We start from the raw sequence: 22,606 nt of genomic DNA, 5'->3' as shown, positions 1-22,606 counted from the left end.
TTATTCTTTTCTTCAGGAGGGCAGGTCTTTAAACCAGTTGAAAGTGCAACGGAACGGCAAATGAGATTTCTTGTAAGTGATACGCATTAGGGGGAAAAGCTCCTGTTGCTACATAGGCACTACTTAGGGATCTAAATTGGGTCAGCAAGGAATGAGGTATCTGGGTCATTAATGGAAAGCTCACTCGAAATATCAACCTTATGCAGAGAGAAAACGGGGGGAAATGCAACTTCCGTGTTAGACTTTATTAGGAAAAAATCACACACAAAAACAAAAGGAATTAATTATAAATGCATCTATGCAACTCTACAGTACAGGCATGTTCCGTACACTGTGTGGTTCTAAAGCCAATCACTACTCAAACGATAAAGGAAAGTTGAATTAAAGCAGTAAAAGGGATGGGACACTCTTCCTAGGAGGGAAGATTGAAGAGTCTGAAACCTTTAGGAGAGAACTAACGGGGGAAACCACTATAAAGTCTATAAAATTATAGAGTGAAGAGGGGCACAGTTTGCACTCTCTCCAACTCAGATTGACAGCAGGCAAATTGAAATTGCTTATCCATGTTGCATTCTGCATAGCTACTGTCATGCTCCAACTAGGATTTCAGTCACAAACCCCTAACATGCTATCATAACTGCCTAGAATAGTATTTAAATTAAGCCTCATAATTCAAGTTAACTAATAAAGCTATTTGGCAGGGGTTTGGGAGAGCTGAAAGGAATCACACCTCTGAACCCAAGTGCAGGAGAGGAAGAACACACAGTGGGTTTGGATCATAGCTGCCAAGTTTTCCCTTTTCTCACGAGGAAGCCTATTCAGCATAAGGGAATTTCCCTTAAAAAAAGGGATAACTTGGCAGCTATGGTTTGGATGCTCAATTCCCAGTTTGCTAAGCCATAGTTTAGTGGCTGGGAGAAAAGCAAGGGGGCCACAAGCTCCCTCCCTCCCCCTTCCTCAGTGCTTGCATCCAGGTTTAATTAACAAAACGTTAGCCGTTGCATCCAAAAAATGGAAGGGTGGTTTATCCAACATGGGGGGAAAGGAAGCAGTAGTCCTCACCCTTCGTGTCACAAGCATGATACAAGCATCATCTGATCCAAGCAAATCCTGGATTTGCTTTACCCAACAAATAAAAAAGCAAACCATGTACGTCAGGTGTGGGGAACCTCTGGAGCTCCAGATGTTGCTGAACTACAACGCTCATCATCCCTGGCCGCTAGCCATAATTGCGCTGATGGGAGCCATAGTTCTGCAAACGTGGTAACCTCACAGTTGGATTACTGCAATGCACTGTAGGTGGGGCTACCTGGGTCTTTGATCAGATGCAGAGCATAGCAACTAGGTTGTTTGTGGGAACGATGTAACACTGTGCTTTCATGGTTTGCACTGGCCGCCTATCTGCTACGAGGCCTAGTTCAAGGTATTAACATATAAGGCCCTACATAGCTCTGGACCAGATATGACAGGGGCCAGCTGTCTGCACTTTCTGGAATCAATTGAAGTCATTTATGTTCTGACTGGCTTTCCCAGCTGGATTATGAGGTTTTTACCACAAGCGTCTACTACCGTACTTACTGTTTTTGCCTCGTTTTAACAGTGTTTGCTGCTTTTCTGTTTTCAACTGTTTTTAATTATCTTAGGTGAGATGGTGATTTAGAAGGTGTTTAGCAAATCAGTAGTACCGTGTTTCTCATATTTTAAGTCATCCCTACAAAATAAGCCATGGCAGGATTTTCCTAAGTTGAAGAAATATAAGACATACCCCAAAAATAAGCCGTAGTGGTGGGAGCAGGTCTGGATGGCGCCATGGAAGAGGAAGATGCCTGTCAGCGCCCGCAACCGGCTGCTGCTGCCCCTCCAAAATGTCTAGCAGCATGCACCGCGCCAAGCGCTGACCCGGCGGCGGGACTGGCAAGAGCCGCAGTGCGTGCTGCTCCAAGCCCCGACCCAGCGGCAGGACGCAGCAAGAGCCGCAGCGCGCGCTGCTCCGAGCCCCGACCCGGCGGCGAGACCCGGCAAGAGCCTCAGCGCGCGCCGCGTGGAGCCCCGACCCGGCAGGACCCAGCAGCGTGCCCTGCTGAAGCGCCGACAACGCGCGCAGCAGCAGCCAGTTCCGGGCGCCGAGCCGCGACAGGAAGAGGAGGGACGCAGCGGGACGCAGCAACAACGACAAAAAACACCCGGCCGAGCCTTCATTGGCCGCCGCGGCTGCCACTCGCTGGTCCCTCCTCTTCCTGTCGCGCGCGCTGCAGGTCCCGCCGGTCCCGCCGCTGGGTTGGCGCTTGGCGCTGGCGCTGCTCCAAGCCCCAACCCGGCGGCGGGACGCAGCAAGAGCCTCAGCGCGCGCTGCTCCAAGCCGGGATCAGGCAAGAGCCTCAGCGCGCGCCGCGTGAAGCCCCGACCCGGCAGGACCCAGCAGCGTGCCCTGCTGAAGCGCCGACAACGCGCCCAGCAGCGCAGCAGCAGCCAGTTCCGGGCGCCGGACAGGGGAGGTACCATACTGTAATTTTTAAAAAAAATAATAAGACACCCCCCGAAAAAAAAGATTATAAGACATGACTTATAATATGAAAAACACGGTAGCAATAGCAACAACATCTGAAGGACCAAAGGTTCTTCGCACCTGAAACACGTGAAATGCTCTCCTTTACCATCTTTTCTCTAAATTGCTTCCTTCTTTTTCCTTTCCTTTTTTTTTTCCTAGAAGAGATGTTTCTGAGGTAACTGAAAGGGCACATTTCCCAGCTTAGCACTGTGGTTGGACGAGAGGAGTCTTAAAGCCATACTCTTCATTTTGGAATCATTCAGTCTGCCAAGGGGAATGTTGACTTCTTTAGCCAACCTAAACTTTTACACCCAATGATAGTTTATGCATTTAGAGAATAAATAACTTGCCTCACGAATAGAGGACAGGATAGGCGATGCTAGGATAAAGAGCAGGGTAATTTTACACTAGCACGAGTGTGGGATATTAGCAAGGGCAGGAAGAGAAAAGTCCAAGGAAGAACATTTCCTTGTTTAGTCAAACAGCCTTCTAAGTACCTTACAGTGCAAAACTTTGCGTGTCTTCCCTGAAATAAGGCTCACTGGGTTCAGTGGGTCTTACTTCCTTGCGTGTAAAGAGGTTGCAGCTTCTGTTGGTCTGCAATGACTGCCAAACTATTCCATTGGAATAAGTCTACATAGGACACAGCTGGAATACAAGCTCTACCAAAAAGATGTTCACTGTAAAGCAGGCACGTCCAACAGGTAGATCGTGATCTACCGGTAGATCACTGGATGTCTGTGGTAGATCACTGGTAGATCACTGGCTCCCCTCAAAGAAGCTCAACAACTTTGGCTCCCCTAAAAAATGCTCAACATTTTAGCCCTTCACCCCCCCCCCAAAAAAAACCCAGGGCTTTCCCGCTTCAGAAAAGCTCAACAACTCTGACCTGAACCCCTAAAAAACGAGGCTTACCTCCTCCCTTAAAAAAGCTTAACAACTTTGACCTGAACACCCCAAGGGGGGTAGATCACTGCCAATTTTTAACTCTGTGAGTAGATCGCAGTCTCTTCAGAGTTGGCCACCCCTGCTGTAAAGGATATAAACTGTATTCCTTAACTGTCATCTGGCAAAAAAACACAACCCGGCATTGTAAGTGCTGTTCACAGACACTTTTTGAGAGCTGCCTAAGTGTCCCTAAAAAGATCCCCCCCAATCTTCTAACTGTATATCGAGCACATCTGGGGTGGCTGTAGCTCTGTGACAGAACACAAGACTTGCCTGCAAAAGGTTTCATGTTCAATCCCTTGTGTCTCCAGGCAGGGCTGGGAAAAGCTTCTTCAGGAAACCCTGACAAGCCACTGTCAGTTGGTGTTGAGCTGGGTAGCCCAATTGGTTTAAAGGAGCTTCTTACGTTCCTGTGACCTTTACTGTATCTCTGTGGCAAAAAGCTATTGCTGGGCGGAATTCCTGAATGCGAGGAGCCCAGGAGCAAATCTGCTGGGGGATTGGCAGTGCCAAACAACATGGACAGCCGGTGGGGACAGTAGATTTCACACTGAACTTTGTGGGCATCACAGAAGCTCATTACATTTTTTTTTTTTAAAGCGCTGAAAATGAAAGCTTTAAAACCATTTATTTCACAAGTGGTGTCTTCCATAAGAAACTGACATGCTATAAATACATTTGAAATGACCAAAGAGAATGGTGAAATCTGTGGTTGCTTTTAAGGAGATCATTAAACTGCCATTTAAAAAGATGCCCAAAAGATCAACCCTTCCTTCAAGCCAATTCATAGGAAGGTCGTAAAGACTGGGGCTTTCCATTCTAGAGCTGGGGAAAAAATGTGATCCCCGCCCCCCTCAGACCAGCAGCCATTAAAACCTCATTTCATGCAAACCATTCTTTCAGAGCTCCTTCTCTTGTTACTAGTACATCTGCTTTTCTGCTCTGCTAAAGTGCCTTTGAATATTCACAAACACACTCTGAGAGGAAATGTAAATTATTTCCAAAAAATATTCTTTTTCGCAGTGCTGAATTTTAGGGGCCATCCATAATACTCTTAATGCACATCTGGCCATTTTCAAGTTGCTTCCCAAAACCCGGAGATCCCATCATTAGAAGCAGTTGCCTCAAAATGAAAAGGGGGGGGGGAGCAGCATCAGCAGCGAGGACAAGAAAAAAGCATCAAAAAGGCTTATGTGGCTTAGGCAATGAGTCAAGAAGCACTGCCATATTGAGCAACAGGAGGCCCGAGGAATGAGAAGAGAGCAGGCGGCAGCAAAGGAGAAAGCTTCAAGTAAAATAAAAATAAAAATCTGGCATAGGCCGGAAAACAAGAAAGTTCCTGCTCTTACAAGTACACTGTAGAAAATGTTCTCGTCAGTTGGGCCAGACTATTTTGCACGAAAAGAATCCTGCTGTCATGGATATAGAACAGGCAACACCAACCTTTGGCCCTCCAGATGTTTGGGACTACAATTCCCATCATCCCTGACCACTGTCCTGTTAGCTAGGGATCATGGGAGTTGTAGGTCAAAACATCTGGAGGGCCGCAGGTTGGGGATGCCTGATATAGAACAAGGGGATTTAGATGCTTCCCCGACATAATGAAATAATAGTGTGGCCGGAATGTGTCTGAACTGTGATGATGCCTCTTCTTTACCTGGATGGAAGGTAGAGAGGTGTGTGTAGGCAGAAACCTCTGGATTGTGTGGCTGGGATATAGCGCAACTACACAAAAGGAAGAGTCACACATGCTGTTCTCCCTGCTTTTGCATCTGGTGCTGCCCCAGGAAGGTTCTCCGTAAAAGAATGCAACCCCTCCCCCTCCCAGGCTGAAAAACCTTCAACAAGAGGAGTACTTTCCTCTTTCCTCACTACTACAGAGTACAGAATCTCTGAAACAAAGTTAATGATCTAAATTTTATTCTCCTCTCTACTCCTCTCCTTGGTGCCCCTGGCACTTACTCTTCACCAAATATAGAAGACAGAAAGACTCAAGAGGGAAATTCCTTTTATGCAGACCTCCCTCAAGTTTTACAGCAACGCATCACTTATATAAATACACCTCAAGTCAGCCATGACTAAGTGTGTGGGTTCCTATGCCGCATCAATCCATGTGTATTCGCTAGTTCTAAATAGCCTGACACTGAATCACCTATGCAGGAAGGAAAGAGAGGGCAGGTTTTTCATATACAGAATAATGTTTGTTAGATAAATAGACAGACAGATACATAGACATATAGATATACACACATACACACACATTCATCCTACTAAGCTTCTTAGGAGGCATAGTCTTTCTAAAGATCATGAAATTGAAGCACCACACAGTTTTCCGCACAAAGTAAGCAACCAGAAGTTCCATAGTCCTCTTCTGGAAAATTCTAGAAGCAGAAGCAGACTTCAGATTACCTTCCCAAGGCCAGTGACTCAAGTGGGAGCAGGAATGAAATGCTATTAACTTTAGACTAACCACAAGATCTCCATCTTTCCTGAACTGCTGGACAAGCTCAAGTAGATTTGGAGACTACCCAAAGTCAATTAGTTGGCTACATTAGTGATATTTTAAGACCACCACAGTGGTACAAATCTTCATGGGAGCCACCTAACAATTCAGATATTTGGATCATGAGTATTTATTTAGCTGTAGACACAACTACAGGGTGGGTGGCGCTATGGTCAAACCACTGAGCCTCTTGGGCAGGCATCCCCAAACTTCGGCCCTCCAGATGTTTTGGACTATAATTCCCATCATCCCTGACCACTGGTCCTGTTAGCTAGGGATCATGGGAGTTGTAGGCCAAAACATCTGGAGGGCCGCAGTTTGGGGATGCCTGCTCTTGGGCTTGCCGATCAGAAGGTTGGTGGTTCAAATCCCCATGATGGAGTGAGCTCCCGTTGCTCTGTCCCAGCTTCTGCCAACCTAGCAGTTCGAAAGCATGCCAGTGTGAGTTGATAAATAGGTACTGCTGTGGTGGGAAGGTAAACAGCGTTTCTGTGCGCTCTGGTTTCTGTCACGATGTTCCGTTGCTCCAGAAGCAGTTAAGTCATGCTGGCCACATGACCTGGAAAGCTGTCTGTGGACAAACGCTGGCTCCCTCGGCCTGAAAGCGAGATGAACGCCACAACCCCATAGTCGCCTTTGACTGGACTTAACCATCTAGGGGTCCTCTACCTCTTACCTTAGACATAACTAAGATTCTTGCCTGGAAAACCCCTGACCAGTCCATATTCATGCACTAATCTCACCATCCCAATTCTCATCAGCTGATGAGAGTCACCAGCACATGAGAGCCATGGAGATAATAAAAGTAAATTGGAAGAAACAGCTGGTGGGCAGCAGCAGGAAAAAGAGAAGAAGAAAATAGTGAGAGCAGAGAAGGGAATGACTTCCCATTGGAATGTAACTGATATCCAATAAACAAGAAACTTGCTGGGAAAAACAAAAGCTATTTCTCACTGAGGGATAAAACTTGTATGTGGACCGTCCCACTTGAAGCTGCAAGTTCATATGAATTAATGCTTCTTCAGCCAAAATATTACCTCCATACAGTACACTAGTAAATCACGGAGAAAGACTGTTGTCTAGCCTTGTCCTTGACATGCTTGCATTTTAGTAAGCCAATCCAAAAACTAGCTTCTACAAGGGAAATATTTGGAGACTGATTCTGAACTATCTTTCCAGGAGAGACAGCACAAAGGATGTGGAGTTTCGTAAGACTTCAGCAGCCCTGACCTGTAGGTCCTCCAACCGTTGTTAGACTCCAACTCCCATCAGCCTCCACTAGCATAGCCAATTATTGGTGTATGCAGATGTGGGGAATGTTATATTAGTCTATCTCATGGGTAGGCAAACTAAGGCCCGGGGGCTGGATCTGGCCCAATCGCTTTCTACATCCAGCCCGCGGACGGTTGTGTTTTTACATGAGTAGAATGTGTCCTTTTATTTAAAATGCATCTCTGGGTTATTTGTGGGGCCTGCCTGGTGTTTTTACATGAGTAGAATGTGTAAAGGTAAAGGGACCCCTGACCATTAGGTCCAGTCGCGGACGACTCTGGGGTTGTGGCGCTCATCTCGCGTTATTGGCCGAGGGAGCCGGCGTACAGCTTTCCAGGTCATGTGGCCAGCATGACAAAGCCGCTTCTGGCGAACCAGAGCAGCGCACGGAAACGCCATTTACCTTCCTGCTGGAACGGTCCCTATTTATCTACTTGCACTTTGACATGCTTTCGGATGCTAGCTTGACAGGAGCAGGGACCAAGCAACGGGAGCTCACCCCGTCGCGGGGATTCGAACCGCCGACCTTCTGATCAGCAAGCCCTAGGCTCAGTGGTTTAACCCACAGCGCCATCCGCGTCCCTTAGGGGTTTGTTATTCTTACTGGGGTGACCATTTTTATTCGGGGTTATTTTATTCGGGGCCATTTACCTTCCTGCTGGAACGGTACCTATTTATCTACTTGCACTTTGACGTGCTTTTGAACTGCTAGGTTGGCAGGAGCAGAGACCGAGCAACAGGCGCTCACTCCGTCGCGGGGATTTGAACTGCCGACCTTCTGATCGGCAAGCCCTAGGCCAGTGATGGCGAACCTGTGACACGCAGAGCCCTCACTGCTGGCACGCGCCCCATCGGCCCATTCGGCTGTTGTTGTTGGGTTTCCCCCCCCCCCCATTTGTCTCAGCTAGAGCTTGTCTCCGCTGTTGCTGGTAGCCAGAGATTGGTTTTTAACCCTTTCTGTGCTGTTTTTTCTGGTGCTTTGGCAGAGTATGTTGGTGCTGCGTGTTAGTTCCAACGAAGGTATTATTCGTCATTTATTTCTGTTCTCTTCCTCCCCCCCAAAAAAAGAAGCGCAGCAGCTTTGGGGCATTCCCCCCCCCAAGCAAAGCAACTTTTGTACCCCCCAAAAAAAACTCCAAAAGTTTGGTTAGTAGCTCCCCCAAAAAAGCTCTGGGCACTTTGTGATAAATAAGGGGTTTTTGGTTTGGTTAAATAATTAGTTTTTGGTTTATTAAATACAGTTATATATTACAATTATACATTTTTGTTATTTAAACTATAAATATCACGAAATTATGGGGTTTTTTTCTCGAAGTGACACACCACCCAAGTTATGCTCGGTTTTTTGGCGAATTTTGACACACCAAGCTCAAAAGCTTGCCCATCACTGCCCTAGGCTCTGTGGTTTAACCCACAGCGCCACCCGCGTCCTAGTAGAATGTGTACTTTTATTTAAAATGCATCTCTGGGGCACAGGAATTTGTTCTTTTTTTCCTTCAAAATATAGTCTGGCCCCCCACAAGGTCTGAGGGACAGTGGACCGGCCCCCTGCTGAAATTTTTTGCTGAGTGCTATTATTATCTTATAATAATCCTAGTGCTTCTTTCTCATTTTCTAAGGTTCCTTTCACACTGCAGTACCTGTTGCATTATAGAATTGTAGCTTTGGGCCAATATACTGGCCTGTCGTGCTAAATTTCATTCACACCAGTGAGCGTGGTGTGACACAAGGAGAATGATTGGACAACATTACTATTCACCCATCCTTTCCACTCAGGCATGCTTCTATTCCCTCATGAAAAGAGCAGGAAGGAACCGTATGCTGGTATACTGCCCCAAATTTCATCACTTCACTCCTGCAATGTTCTGAGTTACTGCAAACAGATTTTTTTTCTGAAAGCAGTTAACATGGAAAAGAGTGCTAAACTTCCCTAACATTCCCTTAGATTTCCAGAAGTGACTTCTATTTTATATCTGTGTCATATCTGTGGTCAAATACAATGTGGAATTTAACAGGGAAACACTGAGGGAACAGAATAAACTGCCATGTGGATGCAGCCTATCAGGGATGACGGTTGATGTAGTCGAGCATCATCTGTAGGGTCAGAGGTTCCCCAACTATGGGTTAAAGAAGAAGGAGTTTCACAGGAGAAGCCTACACACTAGATAGGGATAATAATAATAATAATAATAATAATAATAATAATAATAATAATAATAATAAATCTATTAAACATTAAAAGCCTCCCTAAACAGGGCTGCCTTCAGATGTCTTCTAAAAATCTGGTAACTGTTTTTCTCTTTGACATCTGATGGGAGGGCGTTCCACAGAGCGGGCGCCACCACCGAGAAGGCCCTCTGCCTGGTTCCCTGCAACGTGGCTTCTCGCAGCGAGGGAACCGCCAGAAGGCCCTCGGTACTGGACCTCCCTGTCCGGGCAGAACGATGGAGGTGGAGACGCTCCTTCAGGTATACTGGACCGAGGCCATTTAGGGCTTTAAAGGTCAGCACCAACACTTTGAATTGTGCTTGGAAACGTACTGGGAGCCAATGTAGATCTTTCAAGACCGGGGTTATGTGGTCTCAGCGGCCACTCCCAGTCACCAGTCTAACTGCCGCATTCTGGATTAATTGTAGTTTCCGGGTCACCTTCAAAGGTAGCCCCACGTAGAGCGCATTGCAGTAATCCAAGTGGGAGATAACTAGAGCATGCAACGCTCTGGTAAGACAGTCCGAGGGCAGGTAGGGTCTCAGCCTGCGTACCATATGGAGCTGGTAGACAGCTGCCCTGGACACAGAATTGACCTGCGCCTCCATGGGCAGCTGTGAGTCCAAAATGACTCCCAGGCTGCGCACCTGGTCCTTCAGGGGCACAATAAAAAAAATTCCTTCAGTAGCACCTTAAAGACCAACTAAGTTTTTATTTTGGTATGAGCTTTCGTGTGCATGCACACTTCTTCAGATACCAGGGGCACAGTTACCCCATTCAGGACCAGGGAGTCCTCCACACCTGCCCGCCTCCTGTCCCCCACAAACAGTACTTCTGTCTTGTCAGGAGTCAACCTCAATCTGTTAGCCGCCATCCATCCTCCAACTGCCTCCAGGCACTCACACAGGACCTTCACCGCCTGTAAATGGTTCAGTTATCTTTTGAATTTCAAAATGCAATAAAGAAGATGAAGATGGGGAAATCACCAGGACCAGATGGACTTTCAGCAAAATATTATAAAGTATTGAATGAACAACTGGCACCTGTCTTGGGGGAATTAATGAATAGCATACTTAAAGGAGGGAAGATCCCAGATACCTGGAAAGAAGCGTACATAACATTGATACCGAAGCCAGGTTCAGATGGTATGGAAGTAAGGAATTATAGACCAATTTCGTTATTGAATAATGACTATAAGCTCTTTGCAGATATAATGGCTACAAGATTGAAAGAGATATTGAAAAGTTGGATTCATAAAGATCAAGCAGGCTTTCTACCTGGTCGGCAACTAAAGGATAATGTAAGACACATTATAGATGTGATAGAATATTTAGAGACCAGAATAGATAAACCTGCGGCGTTAATGTTTATAGATGCAGAGAAAGCTTTTGATAATATATCTTGGCAGTTTATGAAGATGAACCTGGAGCAGATGAAAATAGAGGGATCTTTCCTGAAAGGAATAGAAGCGATATATTCGGAACAAAGAGCTAAGTTGATAATAAACAATGTTTTAACAGATTATTTTGAGATTACGAAAGGGACAAGACAAGGATGCCCGTTATCACCGTTATTGTTCATTATGGTCTTGGAAGTGTTATTAAATAGTATTAGAGAATTTGAAAAAATAAAAGGAATAAAAATAGGTGCAAGAGAATTCAAGCTAAAAGCATTTGCGGACGATTTGGTATTGACTTTAGAAAACCCCAAAGAAAGCGTTGCAGAAGTATTAGAAGTAATAGAGGAATTTGGACGCTTGGCTGGCTTTAAATTAAATAAACAAAAAACGAAGATGATAATAAAAAATTTAGAGAAAGAGGAAAAAGAAGATCTACAACAAAGATACGGTATTGCAATTGCAAAAAAAGTAAAATATTTAGGAATATGGATGACAGCAAAGAATATAAATTTATATAATGATAATTATGAACCAACGTGGAAAGAAATAAAGAAAGATTTAGAAATATGGAACAGGCTGAAGTTGTCGTTCCTAGGCAGAATTGCAGCAATAAAGATGAATGTGCTTCCTAAAATGTTATTCTTATTTCAAACGATACCTATTATAAAGGGGACAGGGCAATTCAAAGAGTGGCAAAAAGAACTGCAAAGATTTGTCTGGCAGGGGAAAAAACCAAGAATAAAATATAAAATTTTGATCGACAAGAAAGAAAGGGGTGGATTTTCCTTGCCGGACTTGAAAATGTATTTTGAAGCGTCCTGTCTATGCTGGATAAAAGATTGGATAACATTGGAAAACACAGACTTGTTAGATTTAGAAGGATTCAACAACAGAGCCGGTTGGCATGCATATTTGTGGTACGACAAGAAAAAAGCACATAAAGGATTTACGAACCACGTGATAAGAAGATCATTATTTGAAGTTTGGGAAAGAAATAAAATGCTGTTAGAAACCAAGACCCCATGGTGGATTTCACCAATGGATGTATTTATTGTGAAAAAGGTGAACATGGAAGGAGAGAGGTTAACATATGAAAAAATTCTAAGAAAATCAGAACAAGGATGGAAATTGAAAACATATGAAGAAATCAAAGATTCCCTAACTAGTTGGCTGCAATACCATCAAATAAATGATATATTTGTTAAAGACAAAAAGATTGGCTTTGAGGACAAGAAGTCCAAATTTCACATAGAATTGCTAGAAGGCAAAACAAAATTATTGTCTAGAATGTATGATTTGTTGTTAGATTGGGATACAAAAGACGAATTGACAAAAGAGGCCATGATTAAATGGGCAAAAGATTTTGGGCATAATATAGACTATGATTGTTGGTTGAAGCTGTGGAATCAATCGATGAAATTCACTGCATGTACCGCACTGAAAGAGAATATGTGGAAAATGATATATAGATGGTATTTAACTCCAGTAAAATTATCTAAAATGTATAGAATGAATGACAGATTGTGCTGGAAATGTAAGGAGAGGGATGGAGACTTTTATCATATGTGGTGGAAGTGCGATAAAGTTAAAGAATTTTGGGATATGATATATAATGAACTGAAGAAAATCCTTAAATATACTTTTCCAAAAAAACCCGAATTATTTCTGTTAGGAATTATAGGTCAAGAAATCAAAAGAGAGGACAATGTATTATTTTTATATGCAACAACAGCGGCCAGGACTTTACTAGCCCAAAAATGGAAGACACATGACCTACCGACGATTGGAGAGTGGCAGACAAAAATGATGGACTATGCAGAATTAGCGAGACTCACTAGCGGGATCCGGAACCAGGGGGAAGCAAGGTTCCTAAAAGACTGGAGTAAATATGTGGACTATATGGAAAAAAACTGTAGAAGTTTAAAAACTCTTGCAGGGTTGAAGTAAATCCTGTGAACTGAATGTGAAGGGAAAAATTTAAGAAACTGCGAGATAAGCTTTGATTAGAAAACCTTATGAGGGGAGGGAGGGAAGTCATAGTAAAAGGTATGTAGAGGTGTTATGTTATAATTTGAATGTTTAAAAATGTAATAATTGGAAAATCTAATAAAATGTTATGAAAAAAAAAATGGTTCAGTTATCTACTGGCTGACAGTCATTCCATAGTAACCATGCAAAACAGCAGGACCTGTAGTCATTACTAGAGAATTAGGCTGGAATCTATTGGAGGAGTCACCTAATGGAAGAACAGGGGGAACAATTTTTGCCCATCTTCCTTTCCCTCTGCAGCCCACCACCTCCCAGACTTCTCCCACCCTGTTCTGGGCGGTCCCTCGACTTTCTTGAGTTGGCTTTCAGGAACAATAGGAGCAGGGGAAGGGGGATCAGTGCAAATTGCTTCCTCTTCTATAAGTGGATCAAAATCCCTTTCACTACCACAAGGGCACCAATTAGATTCCATCCCGTGCTTCTTTTGTTAGACAAGTTTTCAACTGCTACCATATCAGACACTCCAACAGCTAACACTGACCACAACCTTTTATTTACATTGTACGGGAGACAAATTTTGAAAGCACCCAGAAAATGGCCCCAGGAACAGAACAGTCTATACGGCCACCTCACTTTGGCCAGACAGCAAGTATCTTATTCCATCTAATAGGACTCCGGTCTGTTGCTTTACAAAAACATCAGCAAGCACCCTCATGGGAAAAGTTGTTCAAAATACGAAGAGGTTCACAGTATGTCCCAAAGGAAGCTTCACTGGCAACCAAAAAAAAAAACACCCCCAAATAAGGATAAAACCTACTGGTCTTTTAAAATTAAAGTTGTGTGGATTCTTGAGGTAATGCATTCCAGCAGCTTCCACTAGAATCTTCCTCTGGGTAGCTCTATGCCAGCCACCCACCCTGTCCAAATTGACTGGTGGCAGCCAGATTAATGAAGTAAAGAAATATTTATTTATTAATTTTGTATCCTGCTTTTCTACCACTGGTACACAACTGAAAAAGCTGACACCAAAAGACAACAACACAAAATCGTTGTAAAACTTACCATCTTCGATGACGATTTTGATGAGGCGGACCGAACCGTTCCGGGCCTTGGCAAAAAAATCCTTTAATTCTGTTGTGGCTAAAAGAATCAGAAACATATTGATCAGGATCTGAAAAGGGAAACCCAAACTTTATTCCACTCTTCAAAACAAGGTAAAGGAAAAAGAAAAAGGAGAAAGAACTAGTACAGTTTTTTTTCAAAAAGAAAGATAGATTTCAGTTGCTCTGATCGACTGTGTGGTGAAGTATTAACTCTCACAGAAGTTTCAGAGTTAAATACCGGCTGGGAGGGAGTGCATGTGATCGAAAGAACTTGATACTTGGCTTCGGCGAACATAATATCCCAAATTTAGCAGATAGTTTGGCTTGCAAAGGCAGGGTGGGCTCAGGTGACAGTTTATTAAATATACAGTGCATCCTGATGTATACACAGGGCAGAGGGAAAGGAGCCTGCTGGGATTAGGGGTGATGATGGGCAGAAGCAGCACTGTTTTTGCTCTTGCAATGACTCTGTTTTGCTTTAGATGCCCCAACCAGAAGCATGTGACCTCCCCCCCCCCCACACACACAACACCAGTGAGCTGCCAAGCAAACAGCCAGCCAGACATTTATAGGAATCGGAACTGGAGCTGCTCTGGCATTCGCCCTCTGTCTGTCCTATGTCGACCCTTGAAGGATAATATGCTATGAACCTGAGAGAAGAGAAGCCAGCAAAGTTCTTGGTGAGGCTGCATATGCTTGCCAAATGAAAAATCTGTTGGGTTGTGTGTTGCCAACAACAGATAATGTCACCTTTATGGACGGCAGGAAGGATTTGAGTTACTTTGGTTGAAGATGATGTCATCTGCCAAACCCTTTCATCCTGCTCACCAAACATGGATACAACAGTTCTAGGTGAGCTGGCTGGCAGGAATTGCATTTTACAGGCCATGCATTTCCCTTTGAAAACAAGTGATAGTAAAAGATAAACTAGCTAAGTAGGAATTAAAGGCTTATTAGTTTCACTGATTAGAACAATTGAAATAATTGAGTAAACAAGGCAGCCCTGGAAAACATCCGATTCTCTGACCTGACAGAGACCAAATTTTCACATAACGCTAAGCCAAACTTAGCATGAAGGCTCCCATGTATGTGATCATGCTCACTTCACTCCTTCCAGGAATTTTTAGCTCAGAGTGGCGCAGCTACTAAGCCAAGGTCTGACTTGTGTGCCCTCCAAGCCAAGGGTAGCACAGGTCTCTCCTCCTTAACCACAAGATTTGGTCATGACTAAGGAGGGACGCGGGCAGGGCCATCTTACGCCTATCTGGCGCCGTGGTGCGGGGATCCCTCGGGCGACCCCCACCCCCACCCTTCCCTCCCTTCTGCCGCCTTGATGGAGTGCAACAGGAGGTCCCCAGCCTGGGAATCTGGCCCCTGTCTCTTCCCTCCAGCCCCAAAGACGGGCTCGTGCACCCGTTTTTGGGGAGCCCTCGCACTGCTCCTCCTCCCGCGGCTCCTCCGCCCCCCGGGCAGATGAGGCGTCTCCGCTTTATGAAAATTGCCGAGCAGGAGGTGGCAACGGCGGTGGCAGTGGCAGAAAGGGAGGCAGGTGCGCTCCCACCTGTGCTCCGCCTCGGCCTCCGCCTGCTCAGCTGAAGCGGCTGCGCGGCACTGCCACCCAGGGAGCCCTGGCTGCCGCGCTGATGGGAGGCTCAGGGCCGGCTTCCCCGCAACAGCGCCCGCAGTCTGAGAAGAGGCAGGCGAGAGTGGCGCTGCCGGCAGGGCTTGAGGGCGGCTCCTCCCACAGGGAGGAGGCTCTGGGCACGGCACGGCATGGCGGAAGGGCCCTTCAGAATGTGGCGCCATGGCGCCTTGCGCCAGTAGCCTCTATGGCTATGACGCCCCTGGACGCGGGTGGTGTTGTGGTCTAAACCACAGAGCCTAGGGCTTGCCGATCAGAAGGTCGGGGGTTTGAATTCCCATGACGGGGTGCTCCCATTGCTCGGTCTTTGCTCCTGCCAACCTAGCAGTTCAAAAGCACATCAAAGTGCAAGTAGATAAATAGGGACTGCTCCGGCGGGAAGGTAAATGGCGTTTCCGTGTGCTGCTCTGGTTCGCTAGAAGCGGCTTAGTCATGCTGGCCACATGACCCGGAAGCTGTTCACCGGCTCCCTCGGCCAATAAAGCGAGATGAGCGCCACAACCCCAGAGTCGGTCATGACTGGACCTAATGGTCAGGGGTCCCTTTACCTTTAAAGAGAAGAGACCTTAAAGCATGAACCCCAGTTTGACATAGCTGCAGTTCTGCACAGAGTTAAAAAAGGAAGAAGCACAGTGGGCGTGAGAACGTTTTTAGGAACCAATGCTGTGCCAGTAAGTTATACTTTGGTTTACCGCTACTTGTGTACTGGACCCATAATGCTGGTTCCCTGCTAACCCTGGTGTACAAATCAGCAGCTGGCTTCAGGAATGCCCCCTCCCTCTAATCCTCTCCAGCATACATTGCCCCTCCCTTCCCTAAACTGTTGTTTAGTGCTACATCTGCACCAAATTTGGCTTAAGCCCACCACATCTGCATCATAATCAGGATTTTAATCAGGTTGGCAAACCCTGGTTAAGAGGGAATCTCATTAGCATGTGCTTTCTTGAAGTTGTGAATATGAAAACCATTGTGTATTTCTGCACCAGGCTCCTGCATTTGTTACCATGATTCACCATCTATGCTTCAAGATCAGCATGGTGGAGCTGAAACCTCCACCATGTGTATGCCATCAAATGCCAACGGTGCCCTTCAGCTCTCTATATTGGACAAACAGGCCAAACCCTACGCCAAAGGATAAATGGACATAAATCTGACATCAGGAACCATAAGACTGAAAAACCAGTAGGAGAACACTTCAATCTCCCAGGACATTCTATACAAGATCTCAAAGCAGCTGTTTTATTACAGAGAAATTTCAGGAACAGACTGGAAAGGGAAGTTGCTGAATTGGAAATCATTACCAAGCTTAAAACCATGGAAGCACCTGGGATGAATAGAGATATCGGATTCTTATCTCATTATGCATGATCAAGCTTTCTTTAGCACCTCAGCCCAGGACTAATTGCAGCCATCAGCAGCCATTAACACCCATCTACAGGTTTACCACTCCCATCAGCCCATCTCCCATTCCCACCCACCCCCACCACCCTCTGTATATATATAGGGTCTGACACTTCTGTTTCTAGTGTATCTGAAGAAGTGTGCATGCACACGAAAGCTCATACCAAAATATAAACTTAGTTGGTCTTTAAGGTGCTACTGAAGGAATTTTTTTATTTTGCTTCGACTCAGACCAACACGGCTACCTACCTGGAGCTGAAACCTGTTGATCCTATTAGATCAGAGCTGGGGAACCTCTGGCCCACAGGAGTCCAATCTGGCCTGCAAGGCCATTTTCTCCAAACCATGCACAGGAGGGCAGGGTTCAATTCTACATTGGCTGTGGCTATCTCACCCTTAAGGTTCCCTACCTCTTAATTAGATTTTTCAGGAGTCAAATGCAACATAGGCAACTTTTTGTGGGACCACTTTGGAGAAGTTGACGCTGATCTTGCAGCCTTCCATGATTATATGGTACTTGGATGTAATTGGCAACTGACGCAAAATCCAAAGAAAACCAAAGTAATGGCAGTTTGCAGACTCTGCCCAGGCAAGTCTTGGGAAATCATGTCTCACTGAGGTTCACTCTGATCTCACCAGTCACAGCCTGTCTTGGCTGAATCTTCCAGTTACAGCAGCAGCTGCGAAAGGAGGCTGCAAACCCTTGCTACGGATTAACTTGTGTGATGTTTAGCCATTACAAGATAGATAAACGTACCGCACATCTGCAGGGCTGATCTAAGAATCTATTTGGGGCTGCAAATGGTGCAGATTGCAGAGGAGTGCCTTTTGATGAGGCACCTCCTGAGGAGTCTATTGCACCAGTGCTCCAGGATCTAAAGGTGGCTCTCAATTGCCTCCTAGATATTAATGCAATACGCTAGTACTCATTTTAACCTATGACACTAACTCAGGGAAAGCCAACATGGTGCCCTCCAACTGCTGCTGAACTTCAAATCCCATCAGCTCCAGCCAGCATGTCTACTGGGCAGGGAATATAGGGGTTGTCTCCAAACATTTGGCGGGCACCACATTGGCTACCCTTGCTAGCTCATGCTAAATCCCTACATGATGATCCCCTTCTATGTACCCTTGCTGATCTTACTGGCCATGCAATGCACCCCAAAACAAGTTTCTTCAAGCATTTCACTACACAAAGCAGCAAAGTAATCCAATATATACTTTTACCAATGCAGATTTTGCATTACTCATACAGCCTGATGCAAAGGAAAGCCTATGTAAGCCTGTGTGTGACAATACCTTAAAAGGCATTGTCACTGCTTGCTCCTAACAGCTGGACTTCCCCCTTCTGGCTGTGTGCATAAGTGAACTCACACTGGTTTACTTTATCATACACAGCTTCTTCTGGCTCTCTCTCTCTCAGTCACAGCCCACAATTAACTCGCTCCAATGCTGTTTGAGAAGGGCCATAGCTCAGTGGAAGACCACATGCTTGGCATGTAAAAGGTCTCAGCATCTCCAAGGAGGACTGTGGAAAGACCCCTGCCTGCCTGATAGCCTGGAGAGCTATGGTCTGTATAGATCAGGGTTTCCCAAACTTGGGTCTCCAGCGGTTTTTTTGGACTACAGTCCCCATCATCCGTGACAACTGGTCCTGCTAGCTAGGGATGATGGGAGTTGTAGTCCAAAAACCGCTGGAGACCCAAGTTTGGGAAACCCTGGTGTAGACCAAGTGTCTGACTGGTGCAAGGCAGCTTCCTATACACTTCTCCCCTTTGGGTGTGACTCAAGACACATTGGCTGAGAGTTGAAACACCACTGGCCTCTACAGGTGACATGGTTGTCCTCATTCCTCAGGTACAATGCTCTTGGACCCAGTTTGCTGGAAATAGAGCTGGAGAAGTTGTGCTTCACAGAAGCCTGTAGTAAGTCTCCACCTTCCTAAGACATTGGTCTCTTACCCCTGCACAGACCAAGAGTGTACCTGCTTCTTTCCACCACCACCCCCAAAACCAAGCTCAACAGCCCATACTGCAGTAGTAGTAGGCATTTTGCAGCTGGTGAGTCCTTGGTTTCCCTCATCCTTCCCCTGCTCCGTCTTTTGTACAAGGTGAGTCCTTTAAAAGAAGCCCCGTGGATACAGAGTACATATGTTCCACGGGGGCTCTTTTAAAAGACTCACCCTGTATTTCTCTCTGCGATGCTGCAGCAACAGTACATACACAAGCCACAACTGCTAGTGTGCTTGAGTAGAATTAGCCATTCAATGGCCTTGGGGACATCATTGTGTGTGTGAATATATTGCTGGTGGGGGGAGAGTTTTAAGAGGAGTGCTGCATCACCAAGCGAAACATTTTCCTGCAAAGGCTGGGACCATCACCTTTCAAGAAATTCCTCTGCTTCCCACTGCTTTTAAGGATGCCGTTCCTCCCTCTCATTTGTTTTTCAGGAAACAGACTTTATCTTTTCACAGGACCCTACAATATGATAGTAACATGGAATGATTTTCCTTCTGGGGGCAGCACACACACACACACCCCAAACACTAAACCTACATGCAGCAATTTAAAATACTTGCCCTACAGGCAAATGTCAAATGTAATGCCCAGAGCTGTGACCTTAGAAGCTTACTTCCCTAGTATGTTCTGTAGATTTGTACACTCAGATCAGATGCCTATTTCTAAGGAAGATACTGCTCAGCCCGCAAGATATCTAGCACAGCATTAAACAGGGATTAATTATTTGGTCCTGACTAGATCCCAGCTTCCCAGTGTTGTGCTGCCAATGCTCATTACAAGCCTCTTTTGTAATCTGTTTTAATCAGACTTAGAGTAGTAACAGAGAACCTTAACACACAATGCCAGCTGTAAAGGTGGAGAGTGAACGTTCCAATGATACCCTTTTGAGTTGCTTTGCAAAAGGAAGCCATGACAATTTCTCTTATTAATACAAAGGAACTTTGAAAGGCTGCAGGAGCTGTCACTCAGCACTGCTCAGGTTCATCAACTCCACCAGAGGCCATATCTATTCCATATGGCAGGACATCAAAACCCTCTGTTTTAGCATGGATGTGGCCCAAGGAAAATTTTTTACTCTGCTTCCAAGACCCCGAGATATGCAAGCAGTTAAAAAGTGTCGTCCCTCCCCCCCATAGGAACTAGATCAGAATAGATATCTGTAAGACTGGGAGTAGATCAAAAACAGAACAGCAAGCAGACAACTATATTTTACTTACTTACTTACTTACTTACTTACAATACTTAAATCCTGCTCATGTCCTCTAGCTCAGTGTTTCTCAACCAGTGTGCCTCCAGATGTTTTGGGACTACAACTCCCATCATCCCTAGCTAGCAGGACCAGTGGTCAGGAATGATGGGAGTTGTAGTCCCAAAACATCTGGAGGCACACTGGTTGAGAAACACTGCTCTAGCTAGACTGCAACTCCCATCATCCCTGCCCATTGGCCATGCTGGCTGGGGCTGATGGAAGTTGGAGTTCAACATATCTGGGTAACACTGGGGTAGCTACCACTGTATTTCTCAAAGAGACTTGCAAAAGTTTATCACAATAAAAATCGCATTCTGTCAGGAGCAGAAATAACCTGATGCCCTTATGGTGCCAGGGGGCATTTCCCGCCCTTATCCTTGATGTTGTTCTTTAGCTTGACAGGAATTGTGCAGCCTTAGTTTCCTTGCTGGTGAGCAGAGAGCACTAAAAAAAACAAAAAATAGTCCATCGTCTGTAAGGAGATATAATTCAGCAGTTGCACATGGACTGAATGACCAAGAGTTTGGATCGTGTTCGATTCCATGTAAAGGCTTTATTTAGTTGCTAACCAATATGTTTCCATTGTTATAGCAACCAGTTACGTAGTACATATTGCCTGTTCAGGAAGGACATGATTGTTGTTTTGTTGTGTATTTTAATTATGTATGTATTTTATAATTGATTTCATAGTTGGAAACCACTTACAAGTCATTCTAGCATGTAAGTGATAGATAAATTAATGATAATGACATGAATTTCCAAATGAGAACCTTGACTTAAATCAAAGATTGGAAGAGTACCCAATTATTTTCATTTGGCATATTCTGTTATTAAATGCTTTTTCCTCATTATGCATTTCGACACACCTGCCTGTTGTAATCTGAACTGGGCATGAATATATCCTGACACTTATGACATATTTGCCTGAGTCTATTCCTGCTATGGGGCGCAGGTGGCGCTGTGGATTAAACCACAGAGCTAGGGCTTACCGATCAGAAGGTTGGCAGTTCGAATCCCTGCAATGGGGTGAGCTCCCGTTGCTTGGTTCCTGTCCCTGCCAACCTAGCAGTTCGAAAGCACGTCAAAGTGCAAGTAGATAAATAGGTACTGCTCTGACGGGAAGGTAAACGGCGTTTCCGTGCGTTGCTCTGGTTCGCCACATAACCCGGAAGCTGTTTGCGGACAAACGTCGGCTCCCTCGGCCTAGAGAGAGAGATGACCACCGCAACCCCAGAGTCGTCCGTGACTGGACCTAATGGTCAGGGGTCCCTTTACCTTTACTCCTGCTATACTAATTCACTGTTTACAACTGTAATCGCATTGTATTTTTACACATACCCCACACCAGGAGAAGAGTGGACCAAGTTTTAGTATGAGCATCTTTCCCCCCATCATCTCGTGTCCCATCATTAACTGGATCAATAATACATGAACCCTGAAATGAATGCCCTCCTGAGTATGTCGAGTCACTCTGTCCTCCTGACAGGAAATCTGAGCCTGTGGCTATCAATCTTTCATTCTCTGGACGTCATCTTTATGTAGCCGTTTTCATTTCCCATTCACTGGGTTTGAGGAAATAGGTGCTACATTTGGTATTATGACTAAAACAAATCCCAGAAGGTCATGGCCTTATAGGGTTCCCAAGTACAGTAAGGCCATCCTGACCTCCTGGCTAGCTGCTCCTCAGGCATTCTTGTTCTGAGCATTATTTCATGGCACTCCCAACTCTCCAGATCTCCCCCAGCTGCTGCATTGACACCTGTCCTCTGTTGTACCACAAAGGCTGCCCAAAGGCAAGAGCAGAAGCACCCAAATAAATACACACAGAGAGAGCTTTGTTTGGTATAAAACAATGCAAGCTCCTTAACATTTAAGCCTCTGTAACAGCTTCCTTCGCGCACACACAACAAAAACTTTCAGTACGGCTTTTATGCACCTGCTTCAGCTTTTGGGGATGGAGGGTGGCCATGGTTCAGGCCCATCTAATTGAGACACAGTACTTCTTAAATACCTGCTCCAAAGGCTTCCAGGACTCAGTGCGCCATGGCAAAGGTCAGCGTTTCTAGGCCATGTTGTCACTCCCTGCAGTGGTCTTAAGCTTTGATTTAACTGTCATGTTTGGCTTGGATGCATTTTACTGACCTCATAAACAAGTCCCTGATATGCTCATCGAGGCAATCAAAATTCAGGACACCTGTCCCTGCTTTCCGATGGACTCCCGATAAGAAACGGAGGGGTTACTTGCAAGACAACAAGTGCCTCCTGTCTGAAATCTAGCCCTAGTAGTTCAGCTTCACAAAGAGCCAGAGAGTCCTGCCGGTGTATA

At 45.3% G+C, this 22,606-nt stretch overlaps 1 protein-coding gene across 4 annotated transcripts in view; it reads right to left on the bottom strand.

Annotated features, from left to right (window-relative positions):
* Positions 1-22,606, bottom strand: part of TWF2 (twinfilin actin binding protein 2) — a 65,510-nt gene that overhangs the window by 33,863 nt on the left and 9,041 nt on the right. For all 4 annotated transcript variants that reach the window (XM_035106112.3, XM_035106114.3, XM_035106113.3 and 1 more), the window contains exon 2: positions 13,930-14,007. In XM_035106112.3, coding sequence (XP_034962003.1) covers positions 13,930-14,007 — 78 coding nt within the window. The remainder of the gene's footprint in view (positions 1-13,929; positions 14,008-22,606) is intronic.

Source organism: Zootoca vivipara, chromosome 2 (assembly GCF_965207765.1).
Source record: "Zootoca vivipara chromosome 2, rZooViv2.hap1.1, whole genome shotgun sequence".
NCBI lineage: Eukaryota > Metazoa > Chordata > Lepidosauria > Squamata > Lacertidae > Zootoca > Zootoca vivipara.
This window is presented reverse-complemented; position numbering and strand designations above follow the sequence as displayed.